Below are 17,516 nucleotides of genomic sequence, written 5' to 3'. Positions count from 1 at the left end.
CTTAAATATTTGAAGAAATGTGAGGGGTGTACTCACTTTTGTGATACACTGTATATACATACCAGGTTATAGGTATTCAAGAGTGATAACTAATGAATTTAACGAAGGTTATTAAGAGTGCTCTATAAAAGAAGAGCAAGATATATTTTTATTAAAATAAATAAATTTACATGGTTGCGACAATGGACATGCTAATGTTTTGGACAAATGATTGGTTAAAACTACAAGTCCTCCTCAGGTGACTTAATAAATGGTTGCTTTCCACACGTGTGTGTGTGTGTGCATATCAAGTGGATGATGGTAAGATCAGATAAATGCGATGTGAACAAGTCTAATCCGTGATAGGGATGGAAGAAAGAAGAGCAACAGAATATACCCGTTAATGAACTTGCTGCGAAAACGGAAGTCATCTTTAAAATTAAAAAAAAGAAAGCTCTGGATAAAATGTTACAAAAAAAAAAAACAAAAAAAAAAACATAATTAATTAATAAAAAAATGAATAAAAAAAACTCTTAGCAAATATATGACATGTATAGATAAAATAAAAGAAGATAAGGTTAAAAAAATGCTGTACCTATTAGTATATTTATTTATTTTTTTTTTACATAGGAGTCACCACTTATCAAGGTCCAGAGGCCACTCGGGGATAAGGGTTAATGAGTGCACAGTAGTCAATGGGATAATAGTGTAGTAATCGTTAGTAGTGGAAATTTGGTAAATTGGATTACTTAAGGGGACGGTTCGACAAGAATTTGTTTACGTTGGACTTGAAGATGACCAAATTGTAGTCAGCCAGGAAGCAGGCAAATGGAAGAGAGTTCACCCAGGCATGCAGCTCTAAGAAAGAAGCTTTGTTCATGGAATCTACGTTTAGGTTTAGGCACAGATAAAGTGTGGGAAAAATTATTGATAGTGGTTTCAGCTGGACGAGTCTTTTTTGTGAAAGTTTATCAAAACTTTCAATTTATTTATCACCATCTCAAAAACGTCATGATGTTATATCTAGCAAACTTTCCTAACTTAACAACTAAGGCTGGAATGCTATATGTTTTGGTTTTGATTCAAGCTGATGGCACCCAAGTTATATTTTTTATTTTACATTTGAAATCACAATTATATATTCAATACAATATAATATTCAATAGGGAACTGTCTCTAAAATAATAAATACAAAATCTGCATGAATTGAAATGTGTGTAAGAGTATTTCACGACTGGGCAATGCCGGGCGATCTTCTAGTATTATTTAAAACTGCAGAGTGACAAACAAACAAAATACTCGATGCCTCCATTCAATCTCAAAAGACAAAGGATACTCCCTGTAGGGGCAGCTGTGCGTGTAATTGTGAGGCAAGGGCTGCACAATCTCCAACCACACTTCTCCTGAATGGGCACTTCTTGAGTCCTGTGGCAAGAAGAAGTCTATGACAACTGGAAACAATGCCGAGATAAGCAGAGAGCACATACAGCACCTGAAAGTCCCAAATAGTCACCCATTTAGCACTGACCAGATTGCTTAACTTCGATGATCCAATGAGAACCAGTGTGTCAACGTGATTATACTATTTTAAACTTAATCATTACACACCAATGAAATGAAGTGTGACAAACCAGATGACATGAACACAACTATAAATAAAGAAATGATAAAGTGTGAGTCTACCCGGGGTTTTTCCCTCGACCCCCTCCAATACCAACAGTCTGTGTCATTAAGATGGTCAGCTGAGGAATGTGCAGTTCTAGGAGATCCACCCTTTCAGGCTTCACCTTCTCCCTTTAAGAAGGGGTCAGTTTAATGCTAGACGCTTCTATTAAAGAATGTTGACAGGCCTTCCCACGCATTATTTTGCAAGCCACAGTGTTCTTCCTCTCGAGTGCTGGCTCTTCAAATCCCACTTTTCGACCCTTGTGTCACATCATAACGCCGTAGGTGGGGAGGGGGGAGAAATATCGAAATCGTATGTTGAAATCTTGGCAACTTTTGTAAGCAAAACAAGACGTTTTTCAAATGATCGAGAGTCGGTAAATGTTGGCAGTGATGTTAAAAAAAAAAAAAAAAAAGAAAATGAACAAAATAATGGCTTGTATTTAGTTTAGTTTTGATTTTTTTTTTTTAATAAAATGGAGAACAAACAAAGCAGAGATTTCGACTTTTTACTTTACTCTGTCTTTTAATTAAGTTCATTAATTAACTTCTCATTGATTCCCACAAAACAAAACACAGAAATTATATGACAACAAAAGAAGTTTCTTTATAATCAGAACAAAAAAAAAAAAGAAAAAAAGAAAAAGAGAGACGTATTATATCTTAAATAAACCAATTTTGGTGCACGGTCACTCAAACAGTTACAAACTTGTAGAATTCCTGTACTTTCATGAAGGAATTCTTTTACAATTACATGGAAATACATTGTTTCTATTTACTTGCCTCCCCACGAGGGCAGAGTTAGACACAAGATCGGTTTTTAATATGGGGAAAATTCAGCTCCCCAAAAAGGGGCACGGGAACAGACGTAAAAATTGCCTCAGTGTCGAAGGATTTCTTCACCCACTGACAGAAAAAGTGAATTGTAGTATCAGAACAGATACCACACTTTTCTCTTAACCAAATGGGAATACATTGTTTTTAGCAATCATGAAGTAGGACCTGTTCGTCTAAGGGACGTAACTCCACTTTTACTAAGAACATTCGAGTACATGTAAAAAAAAATGTCAATAAAATTATCTATTTCAAACAAAAAATATTGTTTCTACTACTTTATTCAATGTAACAAATGACAAAAAAAATAAAAGTAAAGATAATTTTTTTTTTTTTTTTTTCACATTTTTCTTACATTTACTGGAATGTTCTTAGTAAAAGTTGAATATGTCCCTTAGACGAACAGTTCTTTTTTTCATGATTGCCTTCTTTTTATATTTGATATATTTATGGCGGGGGACTTCTCATTTTCCTTCCAAATTAGTCTATCTCTACCAGGTCTTTATTTATCCCTTTTTTTTGTCAAATATATTCATATTTCCTTCCATATTTTCCCTGGCCTTCTGCCAACACACTTTGCTACTTTAACTATTCTTTACACTGGAGAGAAAAAAGCATTTAACCTTCTTAAAGTATCTCTTGTCAAACTCAGAATATTTCTGTCAAACTCTTTAAACTACTGTTCTCATCTTGAGTGTTATTTTCACAACATTTTCACAACATTTCTGCAGATGTAACCTCCGACCCTTTTCAGTTGTCTTTTATCAAACTCAAAAATCTTTATTTTTTATTGGAATCCTTTGAGATGAGTAATTTGTAAATTTATTTATTTATTTGTAGCCTGCTATCTTTATCTTCATAGTTGTTGTTGTTTCTTTTTTTTTTTTTTTTTTACATGGGGGTCACCACTTATCAAGGCCCGAAGGCCACTTAGGGATAAGGATTATTGTGTGTACAGTAATCAATGAGATAGTATTGTAGTAATCATTAGTATTGGGGGTTTTGATAGAGTGTCTTACTTAAGGGGGCGGTTTGTCAGGAGTTTGTTTATGCTGGACTTGAAGACGTCCAAGTTGTAGTCAGGTGGGAAACAGGCAAGCGGCAGAGAGTTCCACTGGCGTGCAGTTCTAAGAAAGAAGCTTTGCTCATGGAATCTGCATTTGGATTTAGGCACAGATAAAGAGTGGGGAAAATTATTGACAGTAGTTTCAGCCAGACGGGTGTTTCTCGTGAAAGATTGGCGAGAGGGGACGAGGGATTGGATTCGCCAAACATGGTGCAACGGATAGAGGCGTTGAATCGCTGTGATTCCAGGTGAGCATTTTCTGAAGATAACGATTTCAATTTTACCCAATAGCAGGCCAGAGGATTAGTTGGTCAAAACGTGGTGAGATAACAACAAGAACTGTAAAAATAAGGATAACAGTTTGCGAATAAATAAATAAATAATAATTGGAAATCTTTGTCGAACCCAGAAATCTGAATGGAATTTCAAACAGAAATATTTATTTAATTTATGGTCGTAGCATACTTTTATTCTGTCAGCCATAACTGCATAGAAATCTTAAGTACTAGGTAATATTCAGTTCTGAATGAAACCCTCGTGGAGGCTGAAGGTTCAATCCTTAGTTCAGATACTAAGATAACAATTGCGAATTACTACTTGGTCATGGCTGATAGAATGTTGCGAAAATAATACTCCAGATAAGAACGGCCGTTGCAATAATCCAAATAATCAGTCCTCATCTCAAAAATTCAGAAACATAAAACATAAAATGAGGATTGCTAACAATGGTTAAGACTGATCAGAATAAGATTATTTAAGAGGATGGCTCAACAAGAATTTGTTTACATTGGATTTGAAAACAACAATGCAATAGTCAGCTGGGAAGCAGACCCATGGTATTGTGTACCACAGAGGAATAGTTCATGGAAAAAAAAATTTTCTCATGGCAGCTCCACTTACTTTTTAGTACACAGAGGGAGAAAGGAAAATTATCTACAGCTGTCGTAGCTAGACAATTACTTGTTGTAAATGTTTCCTTAGTTTTAAGTATACGGATTGATAAAGGAAAATTATTTTAATTATTTTATGACTTTAATAGTCAAAAGCATTTAAAATATCATCGTATTTGGTTTCATATTTCTGTTTTACATGCTGGCATGTGTTGGACGACTTCAATTTACATATTTTATAAACAAAGATATGACCCAATGCAAGCAATGAAAATGATTGGATGAAAACTTACGTTAGCAAAAAGGACAGGCCCAACTTTGTACACAACATATCGGTCGCTAGCGCAGGCGTAATTGTGAGGCATTTTATCATCTGTGAAGGGACAATTAAGTTTTTCAGCAATGTAGCTGGCATACGATTTCATCCTACTGGGTGAACCTCCCATACACACAAACTAAAATCAAAAACAAAACAAAAAAGTCATTTTAAAAAGCAATACAATTCATCTTTTATGCTTCTTATTTTTCTCTTCTGTTATGTAAAGGAGAGACGTCTGTGTGTTTGTACGTGTGTTTGTATGTGTGTTTTTATGTCTGCTAAAATGTTTTCTCATATGCACCTGACTCGCACGGAACTGGTACCATCTAAAAGGGCAATGCATAATATGTGAAAATTAGAAAAGAAGATTCATTCTGTGAGGGTCAACTGGACTACTTTTTGGAAGGGGAGGGGGCCCCGCTTTTTGAGTTTCTTATTTTGGCACGTCATGCATGCATATTAAACTAAACTGTTTAAAATGCTTATTTTACAATGTTATGACATCATAAGCACTCATGCCCGTGTAGGTAAAACATTTGCTCCCAAGTTTTTGCTTCCCCCATTCAAGGCTGGCCACTGCGGCTCATTTTTTTTGGGGGGGGGGGGGGGTTGCACAGACCCTCCCTGCTATTTTGATTGAAAAAAAAAAAAAAAAAAAAAAAAAAAGTTGTTTTGATTTTTTTTTTGTGTGAAGGGGGCGGGGTTCCAGTGCACAGGCAATGCCGGCCACCCACCTTTACTGCAAACGTTTTCTTTTGCATTTAAACAGGGTTAAAAGATTTAAAAAAATATTTTGGGGGTACTTGTACAGTTTAATGAGAACATTAAAAAAATGAAAATTTTGAAAAAACTTGTATGTATCTGTTATGGAATGAAGTTCTCCAAAAAAAATTCACTTAATTTCATCAAATAGTTTTTTTTTTTGTTTTTTTTACAGCAAAAAAAACAATTTGTTCTGATACCGAGCAAAAGGTCTGATTTTTAGGAAGAAAAGCTAATATTAAAGATGGAGAGGGAGTGTCGGTATTTAAAATTGAGTTATCTCCCCGTGGCGTGTTCAAAAAATTCCAAGATGTCTATCTTCAACGCGCTGTCATAAAAATGTGTTTTTCTGCTATAAAAAAAAAAAAAAAATACTTGATCAAATTACGTAAAAATTTTTTTCAGAGATCTTCAGTCCAAACTGGATACGTACAATATAATCTTTTTTTTTCAATATTTTCATTTTTTATTGGCGGTTAATTAAATTAGAACAAAACCTTTTTATAATTTGGAGGGTTATGTAAATCACGTTTTTTTTTTTACATCATAGCTGCTTAATTTTTTTTTCTTTTAATAACACAATAAGTCATAAGTCATCATTTTTAAAACATAAAAAAATTTATTTCGATTAAAAAAAATTCTACTTTGTTATTTTTTAAACCGAATTATTTTCAGTTTGTTTCATTTTTACAGACTGTAAAGTAACATGATCGTTGCAACAGACCGTACAGAAAAATCTTTCTAGACTGAGGCAGCATTAAAGAAATTCACTTAAACTGGTATACACTCATCAAAAAGTGCTCCGTATCCTGAGAATAGCTTCTTCTCTTCGTATTCCTTTTGCCGAAATAACTGGTGGGGAGGTTGTCACATATTTCTTATTTTGGGGCGATCACATTTTTGTGTTTTTATTCATTTTTAAGTAGGATTACTGTATCTTTTATTTTTGACATTGTTGTAGGGGTATTGCCCACAATGGAGTTGATATATAATAATTAAAAAGTGCTCAATATTCTTAGTATAGCAGGTGTGTGCAAACGGAATTACATGTGGACCCGGGCAACGCCGGGTATCCCTGTTAGTCTATTATATAAAAGGCAATTGTGTGTATGTGTCTTTGTATGTCCAACTAAAAGCAAAAAAATTACAAAACAAAGAACCACAAAGTTGGTATATTCTTGATCTTGCGGCAGATTAATAATATTCATTCTCTGAGGGTCAACTGGGTCAGGTTTTATCGGGAGCGGGGGGGGGTAGAGTTTCTATAAAAGGAACTTTGTGCATGTGCTTGTGCGTCTGTGTGTATTCTCTATGGACTCAAAAACGGTTGGACCAATTGCAAACATCAATGTAGATTGAAAATAGGCTTATTCAGCCACGAAGATGGTGTTCAATCACAACCTTCACAGGTGCGCCCTCATAGTCTTCTAGACTGATGGATGGCAACAACCTAGATATATCAAATCAGACATTTTGACCAAGTTTGATGATGCTTTGCTGGCGGCAATAAACAGTCTAGAATTTAGAAATAACCCTAAAATCTTAGCAACGCATTTGACGTAAATCTTCCCTTTCAAGTCTGAAATTGAAGGTCAGTCCCAGAAGCTTATCAAAGCAGAAGGATTCCTCAAGCAGAGCGTTATTCATTTCAATTGGGGGCAAAGTGAGAATCCAAACATTAGTAGTGAAAGGGGAGAGAAGCTTATCTTTAAACGTATTAAAAGTAAACCAGCCACCCTTTTCCCACATTGCACTATATGGTTCAGAAGAGAGAAAATCAGAGAGATCTTGATCACTAATGCTCTTTGAAGTGTTGCCATAGATGGTTGTGTCATCAGCATAAAATATAGAATAGGATCTAAACTCACAGAAGAGAAAGAATTTTTATACCAAAAATGCAAATTTGATGTACACGAAATGAGTAATAAAATGAAAACAATCGTTGAATTAGAATGAATAGTGGATTAATGAGATGTCTTTTTGCAAAGAAATATGCAAATTAGTTAACCTTAAGATTACTGTTCTTCTGTTCTCATCTTGAGTGTTATTCACACAATGTTTTAGTTGATGCAATCTCTGACCTTTTTCAGGTGTATCCTGTCAAACCTGGAAGTTTTTCTATCAAACTCAAGAATCTGCATGGAATTTCAAATGGAATTCTTTATTTAATCCATGTGGGTAGCATGTTCTTCTTCCGTCAGCCATGACTGGATAGAAGTCTAAAGTAAATTGCAATTGTGTTTTGAGTGTCACCCACACTGAGGATTGAACCTTCGACCTCCAAAGGAGTGTAACTTACAACTGAATTTTACCAAGTACTCTATCCATCCATCCATAGTCTTGAGCCCCTAGAGAGGCATAGGCCATCCACAACTTTTGTAGATGTTTTTGTAGCGAGGAGTTCTTTTTTCGGGGGTGAGGGTGCTAGCCCTACACCCAACCTTCCCAGAAGGCACATACAATGCCTAGCCTTCCCAAATGGTCACCCATCTGGTACTGCCCAGGCTCAACGTTGCTTAACTTTGGTGATCTGGCAAGAACCGGTGTGTCAACATGATTATGCTCTATCTACTACACCACAAATTCTTGCAGTCAAAACACAATTGCGAATTAAGATTTCTACCCTGTCGTGGCTGACAGAACGAGAGGATACGATTCTCGAGGGTTCCATTCGAACTTTTATGCAGATTCATGAATTTGACAGAAACATTTCACGGTTTTACAAGATACACATTTCTACAATGTTTCGGTCAACGTAACCTCTGACCTTCTTCAGGTGTATCTTGTCGAATTCAGTCTGCATGGAACATCAAACTTAATTGTTTATTTAATCTATGTGGGTAGCGTGTTCTTCTTTTGTCAGCCATAACCGGGCAGAAGCTATAAGTAATTCACAATTTTACTTTGAGTTTCAGCCTTTGAACCTTCGACCTCCAAAAGAGTGTAACTTACAAATTTTACCAAGCACTCTATCCCCTATGCCACAGGCCCTTGCGGACAACACTCAACATACAATTGTGAATTACTTAGGACTTCTCCCAGTCATGACTGACAGAACGGGAGCATGCTATGCCCTTGGATTAAATAAACAATTCCGTTAAAAAATTTTTGCCGATTCCAGAATTCAACAGAAAGAATCCAGAGTTTGATAAGATAACCTAAAGAAGATTAGAGGTTACATTCACTGAAACGTTGTGAAAATAAAACTTCAGATGAGAACAGTAGTCCAAAGAATCCAAATAATATGAATAAACAATTCTTATCCCAGAAATTTATAAACATGATATTGTTCTAATTTGGATATAGCATTTTAATCTCACGGTCAGCACGATAAATGACATAGCTTTATAAATAGAGACATAATTTATTTTTTAATCAAACTAAAATAAAAAACTTACTTTAACATCTCCAAATTCTTTCGGAAAGTCGTATGAGTTTGTATCCAACCCGATATGATAAAGGTGATCAACCTCAAGGGAGGAAATGTTTTCGTTTTGTAAAAGCATAACGCTGAAAAAGAAAGAAGGAAATTAAAATTTGTACAAAACTTTTTTTTTTAATTTTACAAAAGTTTTCAAGGAAGAATTGAAATAATATAAAAAAACGAAAGAAATAAAATAATTTAGCATGGTCTTGTCATTGTTGTCACTGTTTTATAAATAATTCAACTCACAATCAATGGACATTTTCTCTCTCACTCTCTCAAAAATGGTCGAAATACGTTGATTCCCCTTCGATACAAATACATTCTTTGTTTCTCCAATTCAACTTTATTTTATAGTCTCTTGTTATCATAGTTGTCTGTAGGTATTAAAAATAATTATTTATAATTATTTCTACTCCTTTAAAAATTAAGTTTCTTGTCTGTTGAAATGAATAAGTCCGTCATTTGGCCTGCATATGAGATCATGACACTCTAGTCGCTTGATCACTGCAGACCGTTCTTGTATAACGTTTATGCCTTTATAAATGTTTAACTTTATTTGTTTTTACATAAGCAGTAATATGTTGCTACACAGTCATGAGCATGTTTCGATCAGCTAATTACCAGTAACTAGAGACCTCTTCAGGCGATACAGCTTATATGAAAGCAAAGTTTGCAGTGAAAATATCAGGTTTTCCTTGTCACAAGGAGTTAATATGAGGAGTTTCCGTCAAATGTTGTGAAAAATAAGATTTGGTTATATGTAAATAAGACCAAATAGGGGTGCGGATTTGAGTCTGTGCTTAGATATAGGAATGAATGGGAAAAAGTGGGGTGGGGGGTTAAAGGTTGAGATAGAGGTAATGGAAGACAAGAAAGAAAGATATTTGTATGTGTGTGTGATATCTGCCCTAAATCTTAAACATACTAGTGTGCATAGGTTTAAACAATAGGGGAATGCTGATTTGACATATCTATGCTAAAAGGGGTTATTCAGTTATAAAAATGCTCTTAATTTGTTTAGAATTTTTATGTGGTCAGAAAATGTAGACCTACGGTGCCCTCTTGTATATTCCCCCCCCCACCATCCTCACACACACACACACACATTCATATTAGTTGGGTTTAGTCTTTATTTCTAAAATTCAAAATGGTATAATGGAAACATATAAGGTATTTACCACTTCTCTTCCAATTGTCGGATTTTAATCATGTCAAATCACACTTCAATTCCTTTTGATGGATTGATTGTTGCTATTTCTTCTGATGAGTTAAGGGCATAATAGATTCACTGATTGATATAATAATTAAGTGATTGATTTTGTGCTACGAAACAGATACTGTCAAGAATTGTAAATGTCAACTGAATTAAAGGAATAAATTATAAGATGGTCAACATCATGAACTTTGGAATATAGTTTTTTGTCATTTATTCACTATATTGCTCTGTAATTACATTGAGCTTCTTAAATAAGGATTGGTATATATTATAAGAAATATATATATATATATATATTTATATATATATATATATACACGCACACATTTTACTTCATGACGTGACTGCCAGCTGTCATCACAAGGCCCGGCATCGAATTGCGTTGCAGATGGGGCTGCTTACACCTCCACACGAAGCATGTCGCCATGTAAATTCTTTTGGTAATTGGCAAGCAAGATGTCCTCCCAGCATCTTTTGCCGCAGTAACATCTCTTTTATATGAGACTATGTATTAGATGGATTTTGAAACTAATCTATTTCTGGTCAGGTCTTTATTCATCTTCCTTTCTTTCGAATTCATCTTCATCACTTCCTCCCAGGTTTTCCCTGCTACCTCAACTGTTCTACATCTACTAATCTAAAATCCCTCCTCCATTCTTTTAATGTGGCCATACCATCAGAGTCTTCTGTACTGCACACATCTTCCTATACTGTATAGATTTAGTCTTCCTCGGAGGTCATCAGATCTAACCCCGTCATTAAGACTAACATTACGCATACATCGTAAAGCTCGGGAAGCATCCATTCAGCGCTTTGAGATAGTGGACACATATTTGCAAGAGGTATTTTTTATATTTTCTTTTAAAAAAAATTCATATTATTGTCAATTAAGAGGTTTAGAGAGAGATTATTGAACAAATAAAATTAAAATATTAAAAAAAAAAAATCTTTGGTATAATTTTTTATGCAAAGTAGATTGTTAATGTCGGAACAATCTAGTATATGTGTGGACTCTTTAAATTGATAAAGTCGTTCTATGCATCAGTGTTCATTCAGTAAGCTTCAGTTTTTCCTATTTTTTTTTTTATTCCAAAGCAAAACATATTGCCTCTTGAATATTAGGGGCTACTATTTGGAGATCATGCCAAACAGAGAACTATGGGGAGTTGAGCAGTGAGATGTCTGCTTACATTACATTTAAACTTCAGCAGGTTAGTACAGTCAGGGAAGCAGAAAATGGGGAGGGAATTCCAAAGTCTAGCAGTTCGAGATAAGGAGCTATTAGAGTATTAAAAGACCTCAGCAGTGAAGGGGTGGGATTTTGCGGCATCTCGGGTTAGTCGGGAATATGTACGTGGAGGGGGGCCACATGTGCTATGAGTTCATCAGAGCACGTTCATTAAACACATACTTGTAAAACATGCATTAGGGATGTAACATTGTAGTAATGGGAAAGGAGTTGGAGTTCGGCTAATAGTGTGGGATCTTTTAAGATTTGAAACTCTTTTTTGGATCCTGTCTAAGAGTGAGAGACTAGTGACAGACGTACGAACGCAGATGGGGTAACAATACTCCATGCATGCGTGAATGTTGACTTTGTAAAGATATAGGATACTCTTTAGTTTGAATAATTTTCTAGCATGGTATAGGGAGCCCACCTTCTTTGCCGCAACCTTGGCAATGTCCTCGATATATTTGTTCCAATTCATGTTGCCTGTGAATGCTAAGCCGATGAGTTTGAACAATGGATAGGGTTTTATTTTCCAAGGCAATCAGTGGTTGAGAAGGTTTTTATATAGTTATAAACACGCGTTATTTGAATTTCGATTTGTGAGAAACAGAAACATAATCAACAAAGATCATCGGAAACAAAGTAGAAATAGAAATACTAAGAATTTGGCACAGGGCTGATGGCTGTGAGTGTCTGGCACAAGGCTGCTGGCTGTGAGATGTTTGGCACAGAGTTACTGGCTGTGAGATGTTTGGCACAGAGTTACTGGCTGTGAGCACATGTTTGGCACAGGGTTGCTGGATGTGAGCACATGTTTGGCACAGGGTTGCTGGCTGTGAGCACATGTTTGGCACAGGGTTGCTGGCTGTGAGCACATGTTTGGCACAGGGTTGCTGGCTGTGAGCACATGTTTGGCACAGGGTTGCTGGCTGTGAACACATGTTTGGCACAGGGTTGCTGGCTGTGAGATGTTTGGCACAGAGTTACTGGCTGTGAGCACATGTTTGGCACAGGGTTGCTGGCTGTGAGCACATGTTTGGCACAGGGTTGCTGGCTGTGAGCACATGTTTGGCACAGGTTTGCTGGCTGTGAGCACATGTTTGGCACAGGGTTGCTGGCTGTGAGCACATGTTTGGCACAGGGTTGCTGGCTGTGAGCACATGTTTGGCACAGGGTTGCTGGTTGTGAGTACTCTTACAAAAGACAATTTCAACCAATGTTATTTCGGCAACTTTAATCAATTCTGGTAGATTGCGTTCATTGTGACATTACAATTGTGTTAAATATTTCTGCAAATACTTCAGGCAACAGCATGGCAAATAGACAAGTATTGATTCACCCTCATTAAAATACAAGATTTGTCAAAAACAAAAAAAATAAAAGCTGGAATGAAGCTCGATAAACTTGCTCACAAATGTGTCAAGTCATGAAAGTCCATATAATTGAATACTTCAAAACATATTCAGAATATTTTCGACAATATTTTTCATGAAGCATTGTTCTCAAAACAATTGTTTATGGCATTAAAGAATTGCACAATCTAATAATCTATATATCTATAAAAGTAAAATTGTTTGTCTGTGTGAGTATAATATTCAATAAGATAAAAAGCTATAGCAAACATCTAAATGACTATTTTAACCACAGTTCCTGATTTCAAAAAACGAAAAATTAAAAGATTCATCTGCCTTACTTTTAATGCTAGGTTTATTTATGGTGTCTTTTAAATTCAATAAAAACCCTTCAAAATTTGCTGATGAGGAGACCTTGCTTATCAAAAAACTATATATAATTATTGTACATAACTTGATGTATACCACAATAAAAAGCATTGTTTTCTGAAACGATCGTACAGATAATTGATTTTGTTGTTGTTCCTTCTTATGAAACGGATTTTTAATTTAATTATAATTTGATTTTTAAATTTTAAATTATCAATCACATTACTTAATATATATATATATATATATATATATATATATATATATATATATATATATATATATATATATATAAAAATAAAAATACTAATCGTAATACCTCTAAGCCATCCAGTCGCATTAGGAGAAAGAAAAATATTTGGCTTAATCCTCCATTTGGCATAAATGTCAAAACTAATATACCTAAGGAATTCTTCAACATTGTACAAAACTCTTTCAAATACCCACACAGATATAGTTCTATTTTCAATAAAACTCAATAAGGATTTCTTATTCAACAATGCCTAATCTTAACATCTAATAACAAAAAAATTAAATTAGCTCCAAAAATCTATTTTCCCAATTAAACCCAAAACTAACTGTAATTGTAATAACAAACATCTTTGCTGAACACAGTGAACAAAATTCAAACTATTTCCTTAATACAAATCAGCAAATTAATATTAATTTCAGATCTCGAGCTTTTAATAAAATACATACATATATCAGCGCTACTTCAACATTAAGAAAAGAATATCAAACCACATTTCTTCTTTTAACAACCATAATTCTAATAATAATCAAGGATATTGTGTATTTTCAAGTTTTAGCTGCACATACAGACATTTACTCTTTACATGATGGTGATTATCATCAGCATCAGTATAACATCTGTTTTACATGTTGACATGTGTTGGACAATTTTTAGAAATTGACTTCTAAACAGACTACAACTAACATTGTATAAGCATTATTAATTATTATATAGACATCATTGTGTAAGCATTATTAATTATTATATAGACATCATTGTATAAGCATTATTAATTATTATATAGACATCATTGTATAAGCATTATTAATTACTGGCAGGGCATGTAAATCAGCATTGCCTGGTGGAATTCTACCCCCCACCCCACCCCAAAAAGTAAAATACAGTGGCAATCCCTGAACAATTGCAGACACTGGTGGCTATGGACGAAATGAAATAATCTGGCTTTCACTGGTGATTAGCGATGGTTTGGGGCGATAACATGCAGGTACGGTTTGAATTTTAAAAAAAGCAAAAAAGCAAAGGAATACGTAAATCAGTATGAAATAATAAAATTACGAAAAATGGTCCATTAGAATAATAATGGAAAGTAAAAGCAGAAGTTTTAGAGATTCTCATGAACTGTTTAGCTGTTTCCGTTTGTTGTTCAAGTCTTCCTCTTCTTTTCAACTCTTCCACCAATAATATTAAAGTAAATTCCAGTTATGATGAATATTGTCATCTTAAGAATGGTGTTCGGAATAGACACCCTCAACACACTCATGGTAAAGAACGGGGGGGGGGGATCCCAAATCTAACCGTGATAATCGGTGTTAGCATACCCACCTGCAAATGCTTTACAAAAAAAAAAAGAAAAAATTGTGGGTTGGCAGTGTTGGTAGGAGATAAGTAGATTTGTTTATTGCATGTGTGTACAAATCTGGCAGCCAGTGAATTACAGTGCATAATGCAGGTCTTTATATCTCTATAATTACCTGTCTCCGCAAGATTTAAATGAGATTTTCTTAATCAGCATTGTTAAAAACCTATGCAAGTAGTCATTCTGAAGAAAATTATGGAGGTGGATCTAATGTTCAAATTTACCCCCCCCCCAAAAAAAAAACTTAACATGTGCGCAATGTCAAGAATTCAATTCCCTATGTTATGAACTTTACCTTAAAAATGTAGCATAGATAATCGGTGTAAAAAAACTCGTTAATTGTGACTTAAAACCTGTAATAGAACTCATCACTCTCACAAACGACCTTGTGTTTGCTTAGTATTACAAATGCAAACAATAAAATAAAAAGACATTCATGAAATACAAATGAACATATAATGAAACATCTTGTTGGAATAGAAAGAATGGGAAGACTCTTTCAAAACCTGGAAAATGTACAATAGATGAACGAACAACGCATGAAAGACAAACACGAGTGATAACATTTTAGAGTTTATTTTATTATAAAAATTAAACTATGGTAGGGGGGAATGAGATTAAATAAAATTAAAAAAGACAAATTACGAGTATGTGGAGGAGCTATCTTAATCTACTATCTGAAAATGCTGATGAGAAATATATCGATACAAAAAAATATATCAGTCCAAACAAAACAATGGCAAAATGAACTCATTAACTTAATATACGAGAGAGAGAGAGAGAAGTATGCAGAGAGACGACTTATAGTTCTTATTTTCTCTTTTTTTTTTTTTGTTTCAAGCCGTTGGTTAAAATAAATGTCTTCAATATCGGTCCCTTCATTTGTCTATAATTCGAATATATATTTGTACAGTTCGCCGTTTATCGCTGCCAACATCACTTCCGTTCACAGTTGATATGGGATTTTTTTTTTCGACGTTGTCTCCGACTTTTCTTGTGTACCAGACGCTTTTGTTTCATTTTGCTTCGGGCGGTTTAAAGCATATATTTGCAAAGTTCGCCATTTCTTCATTGTTTTATAGTCGGTATTACCTCCTTGGACGATGTCAAGTTGTTTCTCTTCTTTTCTGTCATTGTCGGGTGGAAATTTTTCCATGCACGACGCCTTGACGGAGTGCTCCATTACCAAAATGGCTCTTTTCCCCCCCTCTCTCTCTCTTCTCTATACATTTATTACCCTTCTCTTTTCTTTCTTTGTTCGGGTCAGAAAGCGTGTCGCTGACCGGGTGACCTGCCACCTCGCTAGTTTTTCTGCTGAACGTCTTTCTCACCTCTCTTTCTCTCTTTATAGCTTCAGCCTCTCTTTCTCTCTCTCTTTTTCTTCCATGTACATTTTGCCTTAGTGACAAAATATGAAAAACAAAACAAAACAAAAAAAACGATGCACTTTTCGTCGGCCTAAAATTAAATTTTTAAATTTTCATAAAATACATAATCCAATTTAAGGATTATATCACATTAGCCTGTAAAATGCCAGCAGAAAATGTAGAAAAGAAAAGACAAGCATAATTTTGTAGGTTGCTCATTGGTGAACGTATGCCATTAATTTGCATATGCACACAATTGGTAATTGTTAAATGGGACGAATTCTAAAGCACATGGGTTGAATTGAGTTTTTTGTTGGATAGCTTAGAATGAGAACGAACGGTAGAAGATAATATCGAATACATGAGGAGTTATTGCAAGTTGAGGAAAGAAAGGAAAAAAGGCAAGCGGATGGTTTGACACTGCTACTTTTTTTTTTTTAAAGTCACCACTTATCAAAGTCCTTGATAATAAAATAAAAACGCCGAAATCTATATATATATAAAAGCGAAAATGTGTGTATGTATGTATGTGTGTTCGCTTTTTTCAGAGAAGCAGTCATTCGCTTAACAACTTTTTAAAATTTTTTATATCACATACAAATCGTAATATCTCACAGTTAACAATGAAGCTCGCCTGTCCATTTAATTTGCTCGATTTCGGGAAGATAAATATTCAATATTTGTCACTCGCCGCATGTGGGTTAGTCTTTTTCCTATAACATCTTGGGGGTGGGGGAAAAAAAAGCGTTCAGCAGTAAATGAATACTATCCCGCAGTTGACCTCATTAACTCATTAAAACGGGCACCTGATAAATCCAAGTAATTAAATAAATTCAAACGTGTTTCCGTTAGCATCTCGCGGTGGGACAATGGTTAACATCGCACTTTTTTTTTTCACATTTTAATTTACAACTTTGCCTCAAGGGTTCGGGTTCGATCCTCATACTTACTTTTTTTTAACCCCCCCCCAAACACCCGGGCAACGCCGGGTACCCCTCGCTAGTAGCTTATAAAGTGGAAAGGAGGAACAAAAAAAAAAAAAAAACTGGTAGCATCAAACTGTCCTCTTGTCGATACAGCGCAGGGAAGTCTTTTTTTCTTTCTTTCCTCAACTTGCAATAAATCCTCATGTATTCGATATTATTTTCCACTGCTTGTTCTCGTTCTAAGCTGTCCAACAAAAAACACAACTACACTCTTGTGCTTTAGAATTCGTCCCATTTAATAGTTACCAAACCAGACCCTAACTTTCAACCATGTCAATTGAGGTATGGAAGAAAAAAATGGAAAATATGTAAACAGTTTGACGAAATATATAAGATATCAACTTAAATAAACATAATTATTTGAAAAGATATGTGATAAAAAAACTAAAAACTAAATTGCTAAAGAAAGATTACGTATTTCGATGTTTTTTAGCAACTTTAAA

At 34.8% G+C, this 17,516-nt stretch overlaps 1 protein-coding gene across 2 annotated transcripts in view; it reads right to left on the bottom strand.

The window, feature by feature from the left end:
- LOC145258131 (uridine phosphorylase 1-like) overlaps positions 1 to 17,516 on the bottom strand; it is a 78,443-nt gene that overhangs the window by 25,960 nt on the left and 34,967 nt on the right. For both annotated transcript variants that reach the window (XM_080115873.1, XM_080115875.1), the window contains exons 2-3: positions 8,914 to 9,025; positions 4,728 to 4,889 (exon numbers count right to left, since the gene is read on the bottom strand). In XM_080115873.1, the coding sequence (XP_079971999.1) occupies positions 4,728 to 4,889; positions 8,914 to 9,025 (274 nt within the window). The remainder of the gene's footprint in view (positions 1 to 4,727; positions 4,890 to 8,913; positions 9,026 to 17,516) is intronic.

Source organism: Euprymna scolopes, chromosome 33 (assembly GCF_053919585.1).
Source record: "Euprymna scolopes isolate OS-2025 chromosome 33, ASM5391958v1, whole genome shotgun sequence".
Taxonomy (NCBI): Eukaryota; Metazoa; Mollusca; class Cephalopoda; order Sepiida; family Sepiolidae; genus Euprymna; species Euprymna scolopes.
The sequence above is the reverse complement of the archived record's forward strand: the minus strand, read 5'-3'. Positions and strand labels throughout refer to the sequence as shown.